This window comes from Ranitomeya imitator, chromosome 6 (assembly GCF_032444005.1).
Source record: "Ranitomeya imitator isolate aRanImi1 chromosome 6, aRanImi1.pri, whole genome shotgun sequence".
Classification (NCBI taxonomy): domain Eukaryota; kingdom Metazoa; phylum Chordata; class Amphibia; order Anura; family Dendrobatidae; genus Ranitomeya; species Ranitomeya imitator.
Window position 1 is genome coordinate 284,073,967 of NC_091287.1, and position 16,624 is coordinate 284,090,590.

General features: G+C 40.1%; 1 protein-coding gene across 3 annotated transcripts in view; it reads left to right on the top strand.

Moving 5' to 3' along the window:
* The window catches only part of LOC138642455 (cadherin-6-like), a 474,683-nt gene extending 459,241 nt beyond the window's left edge, over positions 1–15,442 (top strand). For all 3 annotated transcript variants that reach the window (XM_069730611.1, XM_069730610.1, XM_069730612.1), the window contains one exon: positions 13,738–15,442. In XM_069730611.1, the coding sequence (XP_069586712.1) occupies positions 13,738–14,228 (491 nt within the window). In that variant the 3' untranslated portion in view covers positions 14,229–15,442. The remainder of the gene's footprint in view (positions 1–13,737) is intronic.
* The last annotated feature ends 1,182 nt before the right edge of the window (positions 15,443–16,624 follow it).

The window sequence follows — 16,624 nt, forward strand, 5'->3', positions numbered from 1 at the left end:
ACAGAACTGATTTATAAATATTCTGAAATAATCTATATGTGGAAAAGTGAAGTTGTAGAAGGCACATTCATATCTATTGATTTCAACAGGAAATGTGTAATTCTTCCGATCCTTGGGGTCACACTATAGGTAAATTGAACTCAAATTGAAAACAATCCCTGGAGATCCCTGCAGCCAGACAAGATGTGATCAGTCTATCATAGGGGGACCACTGTCACCAAAACTTGCCACCTTTTCTTATACATACACACGTGGTCAAAATTGTTGGTACCCCTAGTTTAATGACAGAAAAACCCACAATGGTCACAGAAATAACTTGAATCTGACAAAAGTAATAATAAATAAAAAAAATCTATCAAAATGAACAAATGAAAGTTAACATTGCTTTTCAGCAATGCTTCTGCAGAATTTAAAAAAATAAGTAAAACTCATGAAATAGGTCTGGAAAAATTATGGTACCCTTAATTTAATATTTTGTTGCCAACCTTTAGAGGCAATCACTGCAATCAAACGATTCCTGTAACTGTCAACAGGGTGGATTTGATTTAAATCTAACTGATTTAAATAACGATTTAAATCACGATTTAAATCACTAGTCAGTAAGGCTTGATTTAAATCAGTGATTTAAATCAAAGTTTCTACCTAACTGAATTTGACTCCGCAGAGGTCCCAGCCTCTTCTTCACGGCAAAAATGTTACAACATGAACAGAGTTGAGAAAAAGACCTTAATCCTATTGTTCTACAAACCTATGAATACAGAATCAACCCCTTCAGTGCCAAGTCCAAGAAGTTAGACAATATGTTTCTGATTGTTTGGAGTGGAATAGATCTGCACAACACAAGAAGAATGTGAATCTAAGTGTGAAGGGGTGGAAGGACAAGCAGACAAGAAAATGAAAGTGAAACTTTGAGCACAATACTGCAGCATAGCCACAGACAAGTCTGGATCTGTTTGTGTGTACGATCTGAGGTTTATTACATTCTTTCCTTATAATGGCAGCAGGCCGTAAAAGAGACCCAGTTTGGGAATATTTTAATGAAGCTCCTTCGCCTATCGGTAAGGCAGGCATGCATGCAAAATGCAAACGATGCAACAAAGAGATGCAAGGCCTGGTGGCACGAATGAGGCAACATCATGAGAAGTGCGGTGATGAAGATGAAGATGCAGTATTGTGCTCAAAGTTTCACTTTCATTTTCTTGTCTGCTTGCCCTTCCTCCTCCTCACACTTAGATTCACATTCTTCTTGTGTTGTGCAGATCTATTCCACTCCAAACAATCAGAAACATATTGTCTAACTTCTTGGACTTAGCACTGAAGGGGTTGATTCTGTATTCATAGGTTTGTAGAACAATAGGATTAAGGTCTTTTTCTCAACTCTGTTCATGTTGTAACATTTTTGCCATGAAAAAGAGGCTGGGACCTCTGCGGAGTCAAATTCAGTTTTGAGAACTGCGTAAGTAAAGCGAGCGTCTGTGATAATATAGGAGAGAAACTGCCCACTAATCCTACAGAAACCTCTGGAAGAGCATGGCATTGTGAATGTTACACATATACAGCCTTTATTCTACTGAGTTAAACAACTCAGCTTTATCTCATGATGGAAGAACCTTTGGATGGTAAAATATTTTCCTCAAAAAGCAGTTTATTAAAAAAAAATCCGATTTAAATAAAAAAAATCCGATTTAAGTAAAAAAAATCCGATTTTTTTTAATTTAAAAAAAAAAAAACATTGATTTTTATCCACCCTGACTGTCAATGAGACTTCTGCACCTCTCGACAGGTATTTTGGCCCACTCCTCAAGAGCAAACTGCTCCAGTTGTCTCATGTTTGATGCTTGCCTTTTCCAGATGGCATGTTTCAGCTCTTTCCAAAGATGCTCAATAGGATTTAGGTCAGGGCTCATAGAAGGCCACTTCAGAATAGTACAATGTTTTCCTCTTAGCCATTCTTGGGTGTTTTTAGCTGTGTGTTTTGGGTCATTATTTTGTTGCAAGACCCGTGACCTGCGACTGAGACCAAGCTTTCTGACACTGGGCAGCACATTTCTCTCTATAATCCTTTTATAATCTTGAGATTTCATTGTACCCTGCACAGCTTCTACTGTAGATACCCTGTGCCAGATGCAGCAAAGCAGCCTCCTCCATGTTTGACAGTAGGGACAGTGTTCTTTTCTTTATATGCTTCATTTTTCTGTCTGTGCTGATGTGCCTAAAAAGTTTCATTTTTGTCTCATCTGTCCATAGGACATTCTCCCAGAAGCTTTGTGGCTTGTCAACATGTAGTTTGGCAAATTCCAGTCTGGCTTTTTTTATGATTTTTTTTTTTTTTTTAACAATGGTGTCCTCCTTGGTCATCTCTCATGAAATCCACTTTGGCTCATACAACAACGGATGGTGCGATCTGACACTGATGTTCCTTGAGCTTGAAGTTCACCTTTAATCTGTTTAGAATTTTTTCTGGGCTCTTTGTTAGCATTTGTATTATCCGTCTCTTTGATTTGTCATCAATTTTCCTCCTGCGGCCACATCCGCGGAGTTTGGCTACCGTCCCATGGATCTTAAATTTCTGAATAATATGTGCAACTGTAGTCACAGGAACATCAAGCTGCTTGGAGATGTTCTTATGACTTTTACCCTTAACATGTTTGTCTATAATTTTCTTTCTAATCTCCTGAGACAACTCTTTCCTTCGCTTCCTCTGGCCCATTTTGAGTGTGATACACACCAAGTCACCAAACAGCACAGTGAGTAGCTGTAGCCCCATATACAGGCACACTCACTGATTCCAAGATTGTAGACACCTGTAATGCTAGTTAGTGGGAACACCTTGATTTAACATGTCCCTTTTGTCACATTATTTTCCGAGTTACCATCATTTCTGTCCAGACCTATTTCATGAGTTTTATTTTTTTTTTTAATTCTGTGGAACCATGGTTGAAAAGCAATGTCTGACTTTCATTTGCTCATTTTCATAGATCTTTTATTTATTATTACTTTTGTCAGATTCAAGTTATTTCTGTGACCATTGTGGGTTTTTCTGTCTTTAAACAAGAGGTACCAACAATTTTGACCGTGTGTATATTGACCTCAGTTTACATATTGTTGCTATATTGTGATCTGTATCAGAATCTCAATACATGTATATGATGTATGCAGAAAATGAAAATGCCAGTGATTTGGGGTGGAGTGCATTACCAGGCAAACAGGTCATCCTATATTCATCATACAATGTTCTTCATACAAGTGAACGCTAGATATTGGAGTTAGGTTACCCCCGACAAACATATCGTTCTGGTAGAGTATTTACAGCGGAGTACAATGCCTCTGCAAAACTTTTATACTGCGTAAACTTGGAAAGGTAGAGTGTTAGTGAAAACATTCCTCTTATCTGTCAAGGCCACATATCTTGTGTATCTTCCATCACTCCTAATGTAAGGCAATCAGCGTTTCTCCCAAACTGTAAGTTCATGTGGCAGATAATAACACAGTAAGTATTGTGAGAAGAGAGCCGCACTCATTGTCTTGTGAAATGTTAGTTGACTACGGCGATGCGGAAAGCTCTCAGCCCCACCATTGATTACTGTAGTGTGCATGCTACAGTTGAGTATTGCGATGTCTTTTTGTATAGCCGCCTGTCAGCCAGGATGTCTTTTTCTATACTTCAGCTTCGGTACAATTATTTGCAGGTATTTTACAAACAGAGATGAAACACATCCATTATATAAATGCAAACAGGATTCTAAAGTTTCATTATGGACAGATCTACACCCATAATTCTTACTCCATAAAGTTCGCCTTTCATACATTTCATGTATTTCTTTTTATAGCCTTTCTACAAGAATGGCTTTATTCACTTATGTAAAGGAATTATTTCATATTAGGTGGAGTTATATTCACTACTAAGAAAAGGCATCTCAGAAAGCAGACTCTCATCATGAGAAGAACTGTAATACTAAGTCCTGCCTGTGCACAAGAGTGGCGCTGTTTCTTATACATCGTTTGCACTTCCCGTTAGCGTCAGTCAGATGCATTCTAAGATTTGCTATCTGATTGCAGAATTTCAGTTGACACTTTCTGTATTCAGACGTATTGATTGATTTCCGTCCATGAGTTGCTTGCTTCAGGTCTGCAAGGAGAGAAATGTGCAATAACACACAATAATATACAATACATAGAGGAGGGTGACTTTAATTACAAATAATCGGGACTGAATATAATGAGAATGAAAGAATTGATCAAAAGAGAAGAGTTTCCTGCTCTGCCTGTCTCATCACAGAACTTTACATAATTAGAGGCGCGCTGAATGTTGATATCCTTCCATGACATTGTTTATGGCGTGCAGAGTTTATCATGCCCTTGAATGCAGTCAATTCCTTTGTTGTTTCCCAACAATGACATAATAGGCAGCGTTTCTTCTTCCTTCAGACAGTATTTCAGCTTTTACCCACACTTAGTCCTATCCAAACAGATCAATGTGGCTTTATTTTCTTAGGATTATGTGACCAGCAGAGCAAGTCGTGTCTGGCTGTATTTCTTCCTATGTAACTATTTACTTTTACACTCTTAGCTTCTGTCCAGATTGCTTGGGTCTTTCTCGCATCCTTTTGGCTGTCATTTATTGTCTGTCCACATTAATTATCTTTCTTTCACTGGCAAGATTAGGACATGTGATTGGTCGATAATGTCATGTGCAGAGTTGTAGCTTTGATCCTTCAGGCACTCGCTCCTGATCTATGCTTTCACAGGGAAGAACTATAATAGTATGTTCTGTTTTTCATCTGGACTGGAGAAATCTTAAAGAACTGATATTGTATGAATGGAGAGAGGATTTTTAGGTAAATATACTGGCCTATACAAAATATGACAATCCGGCATGATTACAAACTGCTTAAAACTCCCAAAAGTGCCAGCATAGTATTCTAGAGTTCTACTGCCAGCTCTCTAGCTAAGCCAGAGCACGACTGAGAGTGCATTTACAGCGGCCCATCATTGTCCCGATAATCGTACAGTGTAAACATCCTGCCGACCACCTGACAAAGGAGCGAAACGCTTGTTTGCCAGGTAAAATTATATTTAAGCTAGAAGGTCGCTCTGTATACATGGGAAGTAGAGTCGGCCAACTAGATATACAAGTAGAGCGCCAATGGGTAGACATGAAGCCGATCGGTTAGAAGCCTCCACCTGCTAGTATAAGCCCACCCTTAGAGTATATTTGATTACCCGATGTTAACTGTACAGAGTGCTCACATATGCCACAGGGATCTACACATATTTTATTCTTATCGCCACTTGTTCTCAATGAGGCACATGAGCTCATTTATCTTTAAGATATATTCCTACATGTGCTAATTTCTAAAAGGCTAATTAACCTAAATATGCCTTGAAGTATGGCGCGAACAGGACTATCCACTGGGACCGCGTGTATACAGGTGAACCACTGCAGACAGATGTTTAACTAGCGTGTAATAGCAGCACATGATAGATGGGTCTCCGATAGTGTGGTTGGTGTTAAATATGAAGCCTTTTCCAAAGTATTGTTACATGCTACATTATGCTTTACAGATCTTAAGACATTATATAGAAATTCATACTTAGAAACATGGATGCCTAGGTTAAATGGACGGTGATATTAGATGAAGCCTGAAAGAACTACGGAAGTCCCTCAATAGGTAGAAAGATTATATATTGACGTTGCCATAAAATCAAATGACTAGCCATGACTCATTGGTCTTATACTGAAATCAATGGGAAGAAAGATTTTAAAGGAACATTAAAATGCAGCAATACCTCTAATATCTTCTCCTCTGCTCCGATCATAATCTGGTCTGTCCAAGAGAAAGCAATATCCCTCTTCCTTCTCACATCTTGTATATGGCTGTAGGACACTTTTTGGCATTTGTAGCCTCCCCCTTCTGCCTTGTCTACAGCAGGGGACACGTAATATCAGGTCCACACCCTCAGTGTTTGACAGCCCATATGGGAGCAATTAGATGAAAATTATCCTGTGTATTCGCCGTAATATTTTATAAGATTAATTGCTTCAGAAACATGCAGAAGATAGTGCAGATTGTCAAACATTATGAGGAAGCGCTGCCGTCTGCTTTTGTCATTAATTTCCATTTTTAAAGGCCTACATACTGTATATACACAATAATTTAGCTAAACCAGCTGACTTCAGAAGGAGAGCCAACCGTCTACTGTGTATTCATGTCTCCATCTCTCTTAAAGGGGTGTTCCCATGTCCAAGATCCTATCCCAATAACTAGTAGGTGTAAGAATATTAATACCTCCAATTAGAAATGTAGTATAGTTTTGCTGATTCGCTGTTTTTTTCCTCATCTGCAGGCTTTTCAGGACCTAAGGTATCCATGGTTATGACCACTGATATAGTGACAGTTAGTTAGCTAGTGGTCGTAACTAGGGTTGAGCGAAACGGGTCGGCCACTTTCAGAAGTCGCCGACTTTTGGCAAAGTCGGGTTCCATGAGGTCGGCGATCTTCTGAATGTGGTATCGCAATTCCGATCCCGATTTCCGATATGTTTGCAATATCGGAAATCGGTATCGGAATCCATATTTAATGTAAAATAAAGAATTAAAATAAAAAATATCACTATACTTACCCTCTGACGCGCCCTGGTACTAACCGGGAACCTTCCTTCCTTCGAATCAGCGCTTCCAGGACCTTGCGGGACGTCGCGGTGACGTCGCGGCTTGTGATTGGTCGCGCGGCCGCCCATGTGACCGCTCGCGCGACCAATCACAAGCCGCGACGTCACGCAAGGTCCTGCAAGCGCTGATTCTTAGGAAGGAAGGCTGCTGGAAAGAAGCAGGGCGCGTCCGAGGGTGAGTATATAGCAGGGCGCGTCCGAGGGTGAGTATATAGCAGGGCGCGTCCGAGGGTGAGTATATACCTAATAGGAATATACTCACCCTCGGACGCGCCCTGCTTCTTTCCGGCAGCCTTCCTTCCTAAGAATCAGCGCTTGCAGGACCTTGCGTGACGTCGCGGCTTGTGATTGGTCGCGTGAGCGGTCACGTGGGCGGCCGCGCGAACAATCACAAGCCGCGACGTCACCGCGACGTCACCACAAGGTCCTGGAAGCGCTGATTCGAAGGAAGGAAGGTTCCCGGTTAGTACCAGGGCGCGTCAGATGGTAAGTATAGCGATATTTTTTATTTTAATTCTTTATTTTACACTGAAATATGGATCCCAGGGCCTGAAGGAGAGTTTCCGCTCCTTCAGACCCTGGGAACCATTGGAAACCCAATGCACTGCATTGGGTTTCGAGTTTCCGCGGACCCCGACTTTTTTATAGGATCGGCCGATTTCACTCGACCCGACTTTTGAAAAAGTCGGGTTTCGTGAAACCCGACCCGATCCTATAAATGTAAAGGTCGCTCAACCCTAGTCGTAACCATGGATACCGAAGGTCCTGCAATGCCTGCACACGAGGAAAGAGTCATAGTGAATCAGAAAAACTATACTACTATACTATACTACCATCCACCTCTCGTGTCTCCCCTTTTCCTCATAGTCTGTAAGCTTGCGAGCAGGGCCCTTATTCCTCCTGGTATCTGTTTTGAACTGTATTTCTGTTATGCTGTAATGTCTATTGTCTATACAAGTCCCCTCTATAATTTGTTAATCGCTGCGGAATATGTTGGCGCTATATAAATAAAAATTATTATTATTATTATACTACATTATTAATTGGAGGTATTTGCTAATATTATAATTACACCTACTATATAGTGGGATAGGATCTTGGAGATGGAAAAATCCCTTTAAGGATCAGGCATACTGGATTTCAACATGTTCAATCCTTCTCACAGGAGCTTATTACTCTTTCCCAACTGATAACACATGAATGCTTAGACAAGTTGAGCGTGCATGTGCAGGGGGCTGGAAGGAATAGCCATGGTCAGAATGAACATTTAGCTGACACTAATGTCTACAGCCATATTAGATTGTTCATCCATCTGGGCATGAACATTTTGAAAGCTTAGAGTGTTATTAAATGACAACAGAAACAATACTCTTTTTACCAATGCCTACCTCTCTAGTTCTGATTCTGGTGATTGACTGCAGCTATTCCTCCTAGACCCCCTCTATATACATGCACGCTCAGCTTGGTCAAGCATGTATGGGCTTTGAGTGGGGTGGTGGAAATATGTTCTTCTTCACCAGATGCCTATGATCAGAGGAAAGTTAGGACACCTTCATGCAGGTGATGTGGTCAGGTGGTTTTGGCGGAGGTTGCCGTAGATGGCCACCTCAATGCTGAGCAAAGATCCGAGCACACGAATAAGAATTACAGTTACGCTTCAGTCTCGGCAATAAGACTTGTCAGTGAATTCCATAGAGAAGCACTAAATAATCACCGCCTGCAATAACTCAGCGAGTGTGTAAATCATGTATAGATGAGCCTCGTGTCAGCCTCGAAACCACAACAAAAGTGGCACGGCTGTACGTAATTACATGATTATTAGGGGGAAGCGAGACCTTTCCCTTGTGTTTACCGCCTTCACAAAAGGACAATAAAAATGCCTTTCCTGCATTAATACATCTCTTATATTCTGAGAAATGACTATGTTAGGGGAGAATAATGCACTATTAATTAAATAGTCTAAATTCAGAAGCACCATAAAATTATCTCCCAAGAAGCCATTTATTTGCACTAGCAGGAAGGAAGAGCAATTCATTTCCTCGGTTTAAGACTTAATTGCTCGAACAGCTTCATGATTATTTTGGCTTTAGCAATTGTATTCGGCAGGTAATGCGTTTCCCTAGTCTCAAAGAAGGTTTACTTGCAGTTTTAGGCATAATATAAAGAGTTTTCATTTAATCGTCTTCAAAGGGGCCCTCGGTGCGCTGATAAAATGATTACAGGTTTAGAGCCCAAACTTTCTTTCATGTTGTTCTTTGCCCTTTCTTTTTGAATTAGTATGTTGGCACTTTATTCGCCTGCTGCGGTAGACGCTCCCATTATTTGTAACCGTTTTTCTTTCTTTTTTTTTTTTTTCCCTTTGCAATTTGAACATAAACTCAGAAGTGGGACACATTAATATGAAATACAAAGGCAAAGGCACAATTGTTCACAGTGACATGTTTCTCTATGCTTCAGCTGGTGATTTTACAGCACGCATATATTGACTTTATTAGGCAGTATTTCTATCACATCGGGCTTTTTCTCTCTGCTCGGATTCGGAGGATGCCATGGCATATGCAGTAGTGGAGTTTATAAAATAGATGACACAAATGGCATATATTAGAATTCTGACATGTCTCTTCATTTGCTGGTAGGCTCGGCTCACATCCCTCAGGTTCCCAGACCCTTATTATTGTAATTGAAGCAGCGATCCCTCTCTGGGTATACTAACTGTTAATTATGTTAGTGTGCGCCTGTGATGGCTGCATAAAAAAAAAATCAGCATTAGGGACAGCGTTGGGCAAACAGATACGAGGGCAATGGCGCTGTGCCAGCGCTGCTAATATTTTAATTTCAAAAACTCAGTTCTCTGGTGTATTAAAAGCAGAACTGAATGGCATCAAACAAAATGTTTACTGTGCAGCCAAGAAAACAGAAGAAGATGTTACATGCATTACTAAGTGCCATCTTTGTCATTAGCTATTCTTCCCCGATAATAAAAAAAACATAGGGACTTGGCACAAGCGTCAGCCAGTTATACATAGCAGCGGAACAATAACGCTTTGTCCATGTGACCTCCCTACTAATTCCTGCTCCAATAACAAGAGCAGAAAGAGATGCAAATTAGAGTATGCGGCGCTCACAAAGCAATTCGATTAAATAATTAGCATTGTTTAGCCACTCGATAGAGGGGGGAAAAGGCTACTTGGATTCCAATTATTTTGTGAATGACTGCCGAGATAACATCAAGCAGAGCCTAGGAATGATCACTCTGGGAATGCTTACCGGGATGGACGTCGGCAGTGCTGGGTCCCAAATCACATTATCTCCAATAATTGTCCGTCTTTACTCACTTCTTCTATTATTTCTAAATCAGAACGGCAACATTTAACAGCAGGGTCTTAGTTTAATAAAGCAAATACAATAGACTGCATCTGTTCACATGTAGATATAATGTCCGGACTGGATATCTGCAGTATAAAAGCGGATTACACTGCAGTCATTAGGATGGAGCTGAAGGCTTCATTTTGGTGTCTGCGCTCTCACCTCATATTTTTACCCTAGAATTGTATTGGTAGGTATTCACAGCTTAGTCGTTTCTCCCATATTCCATATAGAGGCTGGACATAAAATGTGCAGTGTTATAATAAGCACCATCCATCAGTCCCACCCATTAATGACCTACATAGAAAAGGATTGATTTCTTTAACACACACCTAATCATATCTGTAATAAAAGTCATACTTGGTCCTAAGTAGGTTTATAACGTACTGACACATATTTAACGAAGCAGGCAATACGCAGAATTACCATGAAGATGCAGGTGATCATCTTGGGTCATTCTCTTACAGCATAGAAAGCCACAGGCTTTGCAGTATTTATTATTATTGGAATGTATCACTAATTTTGTTCTGATATTTATGTACAAAGAGTTAAAGCAAAACTGTCAACCAGTTTCTACTATTTATTCTGAGAACAGCATACTATAGAGCTAGTAAGCCTGATTCCAAAGCTGTGTCAATTATTAGGCTGTATGCCGTAGTTTCAATACAATCAGTGTTTTATCAGCAGTAGATTATCGCTGCTGGACTAGGTCTCAAGTACAGTTAGGTTAATCTGTGTAAAGCTATGTGCCCACGTTGCGTTTTTCATGCGTTTCCGCCTCGTTTTTGCCGCAGCAGAAACGCTTAAAAAAAAGTTTGAAAAAACGCATTCCCATGCAATCCTATGGGATTCTGCAGTTGCTGTGCCCATGCTGCGGATTTTCCCGCTGTGGAATCGCATAGCGGTAAAATCCGCACATGCTTATTATTTCTGCTGAATCACGGCGATTCCGCCGCCATAGGATTGCATTGAAACGCGCACTTTAGGCACGTGGCTATGCCCACCGTGCGTAAAGTGAGTGCTTTATGTGTGGATGGTACCCATGGTTTGGAGGAGAGGAGACTCTACTCCAGGTCCTGGATACAATATTTCTGTAAAAAAAAAGAACTAAAATAAAAGATAGGGATGTACTTACCTTCTGATATCCCCCGGAGTCCTCCCGCCTTTCAGTGGTGCACGCGGCGGCTTCCGTTCCCAGGGATGCATTGCGCGAATCACCAGAGATGACGTCACAAAGGTCCTTTGCGCAAAGCATCCCTGGCACAGAACGCATCGGGAGTGCCGCTGAGGAGATCAGGGGCCGTCGGAAGGTGAGAATAACCATACTTTTTTATTTTTTTTATTACTTATAACATTCTATCTTTTACTATTGATGCTGCATAGGCATCATCAATAGTAAAAAGTTGGTCACATTTGTCAAGCACCATGCTTGAAAAGTGTGACCAACCTGTCAATCACTTTTCCAAGTGATGCTTCAAATCGCTTGTAAAAGCGCAAGCATTCTGCAAGTTAAAAACGCTTGCAAAACGCTTGTGTTTTGCGGGAAAACAGAATGTTAGGGGTCGAGCCGCATATTCATCACTGTAAATGAGCGGCCCCACGTGACCGCTCATACAGTAGAAGATGCGGCCAGGACAGGAAGCAGCGCCAGCCAGCGAGGGAGCCGGGTGAGTATTTTAAGAACAGCGGGCGGGCGCACAGGGGGTGGGAGGGGGGGTGGGGACATGGACCTTTATTTTAAACACGAGAAACAAAAAAAAAAGGATTATTCATATCTTCTTTACAGCAAACGCTGCTGCAGAGAAGATATGAATCGCGGCTTCAGCACCAGTGGGGGGGACAGCGCTTACTGTAGCGCTGTCTCCTGCACGGCACACGGACTGCACACGGACAATGTCCATGTGCGGTACGTGTTTTACACGGACCCATTGACTTTAATGGGTCCGTGTAATCCGTGCGCTCCCACGAACACTGACATGTCTCCGTGTTTGGCACACGGAGACACGGTCCGCAAAAAATCAATGACATCTGCACAGATGCATTGATTTTTGTGTGTCTACGTGAGTCAGTGGCTCCGTTACGTGAGGAAACTGTCACCTCACATACCGGAGCCACTGACGTGTGAAACCGGCCTAATATTGGATGTCAGTGTTAATAAATCTGCCCATTGATTCTTAGTTTTTGTTTATCCTGTTGATGACACTCATTAATTCAATTATTGTGGGAAACATTTTGGCACGGTTGCCTAAATTTAGCGGTGTTTTATATTGTACAATGAAAGGTAACTCATTGTATCCCCCTTGTGTTTTGCATTATAGCAAATTTCATAAAGGGAATCAGAAAATAACCTTACCGGGAATGTCTCCAAAAGGCTTTTGTGCTTTAATCACAGCTAAATATATATATCTACAGAAGTTAACCACACAGGATACACCTCTGCGAGACTTTTCTTTACATTTTCCTCGCTAATTTCCTTTGATTTACAGTAAGGGATCATTTGAGTACAACTGTGTAATTATACTAAAGTCTATTTAAAGTCTCGCGTACACTTCCTTCAATCAATGCGCCTATTTAGGTATGATAGGACAATGATGCTGCAGCACTTAGACCATTAGTCATTCTTCTTTCCGTTTAGATAAAAGAAGCTACAAATCCAGCTCTGTTGGTAAAATCTCTGCCAGCTTCCTTCTCTTTAAATCTCCATTTAAAATCTTCGATATGGAAAAAGAAGAATAAAGAATGACTTATTAATTGGAGGAGACAAAAAAGAACAGTGTGTTTTTATGCCAGTTGTTAGTGATGTAATGGTAACGTGCCGAGTGTAGTACGCCACAAACAAAAAAAACAAGCAATTTCCCATTCTGTAAGGCAAAGATCTAAAGAGATTGTAGTAATTGGGGCTTAAATGTGAAGTAAAGCAACATTATACCACTATCTCAACATCATTGGAAGGCGTAGTGAAGTACTCCACATGTAATAAGCGCCATTTAGGAGAAAACCTTACAAGCAATAAAATGGTGTCAATCCCTGCATAAAATGATCCAAATATACATATATTAAACAATTTACAATTCAATTGGAAGCCAAAATGCTGAGTTATATGGAATACTGGAAGAAACCACTGCAATTACTGGCAACACCATTGCTTTTCACATTGGCTACAGCAGTGCCTGAATGGCAGGAATGTTGTTATTTTGATACTTAGCCACATAACTCTTCTCACCTTGATTTTTTTATTTATAATGTTTAGATCATTAATATCTCTGCTAAATATTATTCCCATTGTTGCCTTGCAAGGCCCTTCTCTCACCATATAGATCCTTACAGCAAGTGATAGGGACATTATTAGGAAACAACAATTGCAATAAGTTGGGATGTGCTCTCCATGTTTGTGTTGGTTTCCTCCCACACTCCAAAGACATACTGATGATGATGATGTTTGTAAAGCACTGTTGGAAATAAAAGCATTATATAAATGAGTAAAATAAATAAATTGCCATGACTTGTGAAATTTTACGAAACCCAAACACATTTTCCAGAAATTTGATTTGAAGCAGCCGCTTGGTCATTAGGTTCCTTCATGATATAACAAATCCATGAAGTTGTATAAATGTCTACAGGCTCATGGATGAAAGCTGGGTAACATAGATATACTTATGTACTGTGTGATAATCAACATGTGCTTTGCTCTTGTTTCAGTGACCGTGGTGCTGTTTGCTGCCCTAAGACGACAGAGAAAGAAAGAGCCATTGATTGTATCTAAAGAGGATATCCGAGATAACATTGTGAGTTACAACGATGAAGGCGGTGGAGAAGAAGACACTCAGGCTTTTGATATTGGCACCTTGCGGAATCCAGAAGCCATGGATGACAACAAACTGCGCAGGGATATTGTTCCAGAAACTCTATTTTTCCCACGTCGAACACCAGCGGCCAGAGATAATACTGATGTCAGAGATTTCATAAACCAAAGGTTGAAGGAAAACGATCTCGATCCAACAGCACCACCCTATGACTCCTTAGCCACTTACGCGTATGAAGGAAATGGTTCCGTGGCCGAGTCTCTCAGCTCTTTGGAATCTGTCACTACAGATGGAGACCAGGACTATGACTACCTAAGTGACTGGGGGCCGCGTTTTAAAAAACTAGCAGATATGTACAGTGGTGCAGACAGTGACAAAGACTCTTAATACATTGCCTTTTTTGGATTTCCAATTTTTGGAAAAGTAAACAGCATTTAAAAATGAGGAGTAGCTATGTCCATGGCTCTCTCTTTGGGCCATCTGCTCGTCCAATTGTTTAATATTTGAAATTCGTGGAGACTTAATGTCGGAAACTTTTTATAGTACAATTTATGAGCTTCCAAGAGGCATTTTTTCATTTGTTGCTTTGCTTTTTTATATTACCACTTTTAGTCAGCCCTTTTTATCTAATCTGTGATATAAACACTATGGGAGGGAGGGGAGCAATATTTGTACACAGTCTACTCGCATTAATATATCTACTGTCTCCATTGCCATGGACAGTCACATGTTCTATTGCGCACCAATTGCCCTTATACCCACTGAATGTTATATTGTAATGATGTGGGAGGTATAAATATTACAGGTTAGGCCACGTGGCTTCAGATCCACCACCTTGCCCCAAGTATACAAAGAATATGTGGGAATATATAATACAAAAAAGCAAAGGATATTATAGTGGATCTGATATTTAAAGCTGTTTTTACCTCATCACGGTGGGAAGTATATTAGCACTCATCAATTTTGCAAGCATCACTTTTGACATTTTAGTGTCTCCAGGTTTGGAAAAAAGAGACTCGTGGACTTTTTTTGATTCTGATATTTCCATAACTGAGCCACTGAAGAAAAAAGCAAAAAAAACAACAACAATTTTTTCCCCCCCTTACCGTCTGTGAGAAGACAATACAAGCTGTCAAGTGTAAAACTTTGTGAAGTACGAAAATAGGTTAACATTGTCTCTGTTCCGAACATCATGGAAAGTGTTTAGTAGAATTCTATACAAGTGTAACAAGAATCCCATAACTTCAGGAGGTTTCACATTAAAATGCAAAGAATAGGCAAGAACATTATCTACCTTCTTATTGTTTTAGGTGCGATAGCAGTAGAGGTTCTGTAAGAAGCTTAACACTATACATGCTGTAATTTGTATACACCAAAAATAGGAAATATTCTTGCCGTATAATGTGATGTGCTCAGAAATGACGCTTCTTGGACAGGCATGTGATCACGAATGTTTCAAGGACTGGGATGGAAGCAGTTTATAATACCATAAAGGAGATCATGTTATCTACTGATCAGTGTTAATTTCAACTATTTGCTATGATTTCTGTGTAATATTTTGGTTTATTTAAATAATTATAAAGCTGTTGTTTTTATAGAAATTGTGTGTTTACTTGAAAATGGAAAAAAAAATCTAAAGGTGAAGGGTTAAATCCCAACAAATATCTGGTTTTACACAGTTTTATAAAATGATATAAATCCATTCCAGCAGGACACAGTGAAAAAAACATTTCTCCGAATCACGTCCAGTGATTCTCTAGAAGATGCAGCAAAAAGAGCTGTTGCTTTTAAAGAAGACCTTTCACCAATGCTTTCCTTATAAACTGTAGAGTCCTGCACATAGAAATAAAAATGCACATGAATTTTTTATTATTATTAATAATATTATTTTGTGGAGATACAGAGCAACAAAACTACTGGTGCCTTATGTGTTAATTTTTTATCATTTAATTGGGTGGTTCATTTCATACCACTCTAATGCTGTCGAATCATAAAAAAGGAGCGTTCGTATGTAGGAAAAAGTAGGCGCCCACAGTAATGACCTAAATGAGACGCCTATCGAGGTGAGAACCTGTGCCAGCATACTCATGTGAGACTGTGTCTCTTGTGACCATGCCACCTTCCCGTCACTTCCGGTTAGTAAAGTACTGGGAGAAGAGGTGGACCTCAGCATCGGAGTAAGGAGCAGCCGATGACCGAGGCTAAGGATTCACACGTGACCACGCTGGCACAGTTTCTGACCACAATGAGCATCTCATTTAGGTAAAAGCTGTGGGCGTCTACTTTTTCCTTTCTATGGATGATGCTGTTTTAGGATCGAATAATGTCATCGTGAGATGAAAGTACATGCCCACAGCGAATAATGAAATTAAACAGCCAGTTGAATGATTAAAAAAAAATAATACATCAGGCACCAATAATTGCCCCTTACCTCCACAAGAGAGTAGAGAATATTTAAAAAAAAATTAATCTACATTCCTACTACTACATGCAGGAATCTATAGTCTATAAGACAAAAATTGGTGAAAGATCCTCTATAAAGTAGTGATGGGAGACTCATCCTGCTCATAGACTGGATGTTTGGCATGGGTGCAACAATTCAGCGTATCTCGGACACAGTTCTAAAAAACGTAGTTTTCCCATTCACCATGTCTCTTTAAGGGGAAAATTAGGCTACAGAGTTCATCAGCTTTAGAAATAATTTAATGAATTCCTGAAATTGATCCAGGATTGATAACATAAATAAACCATAAATAAAATAGAAATGCTGCGTTCTTCTGTGT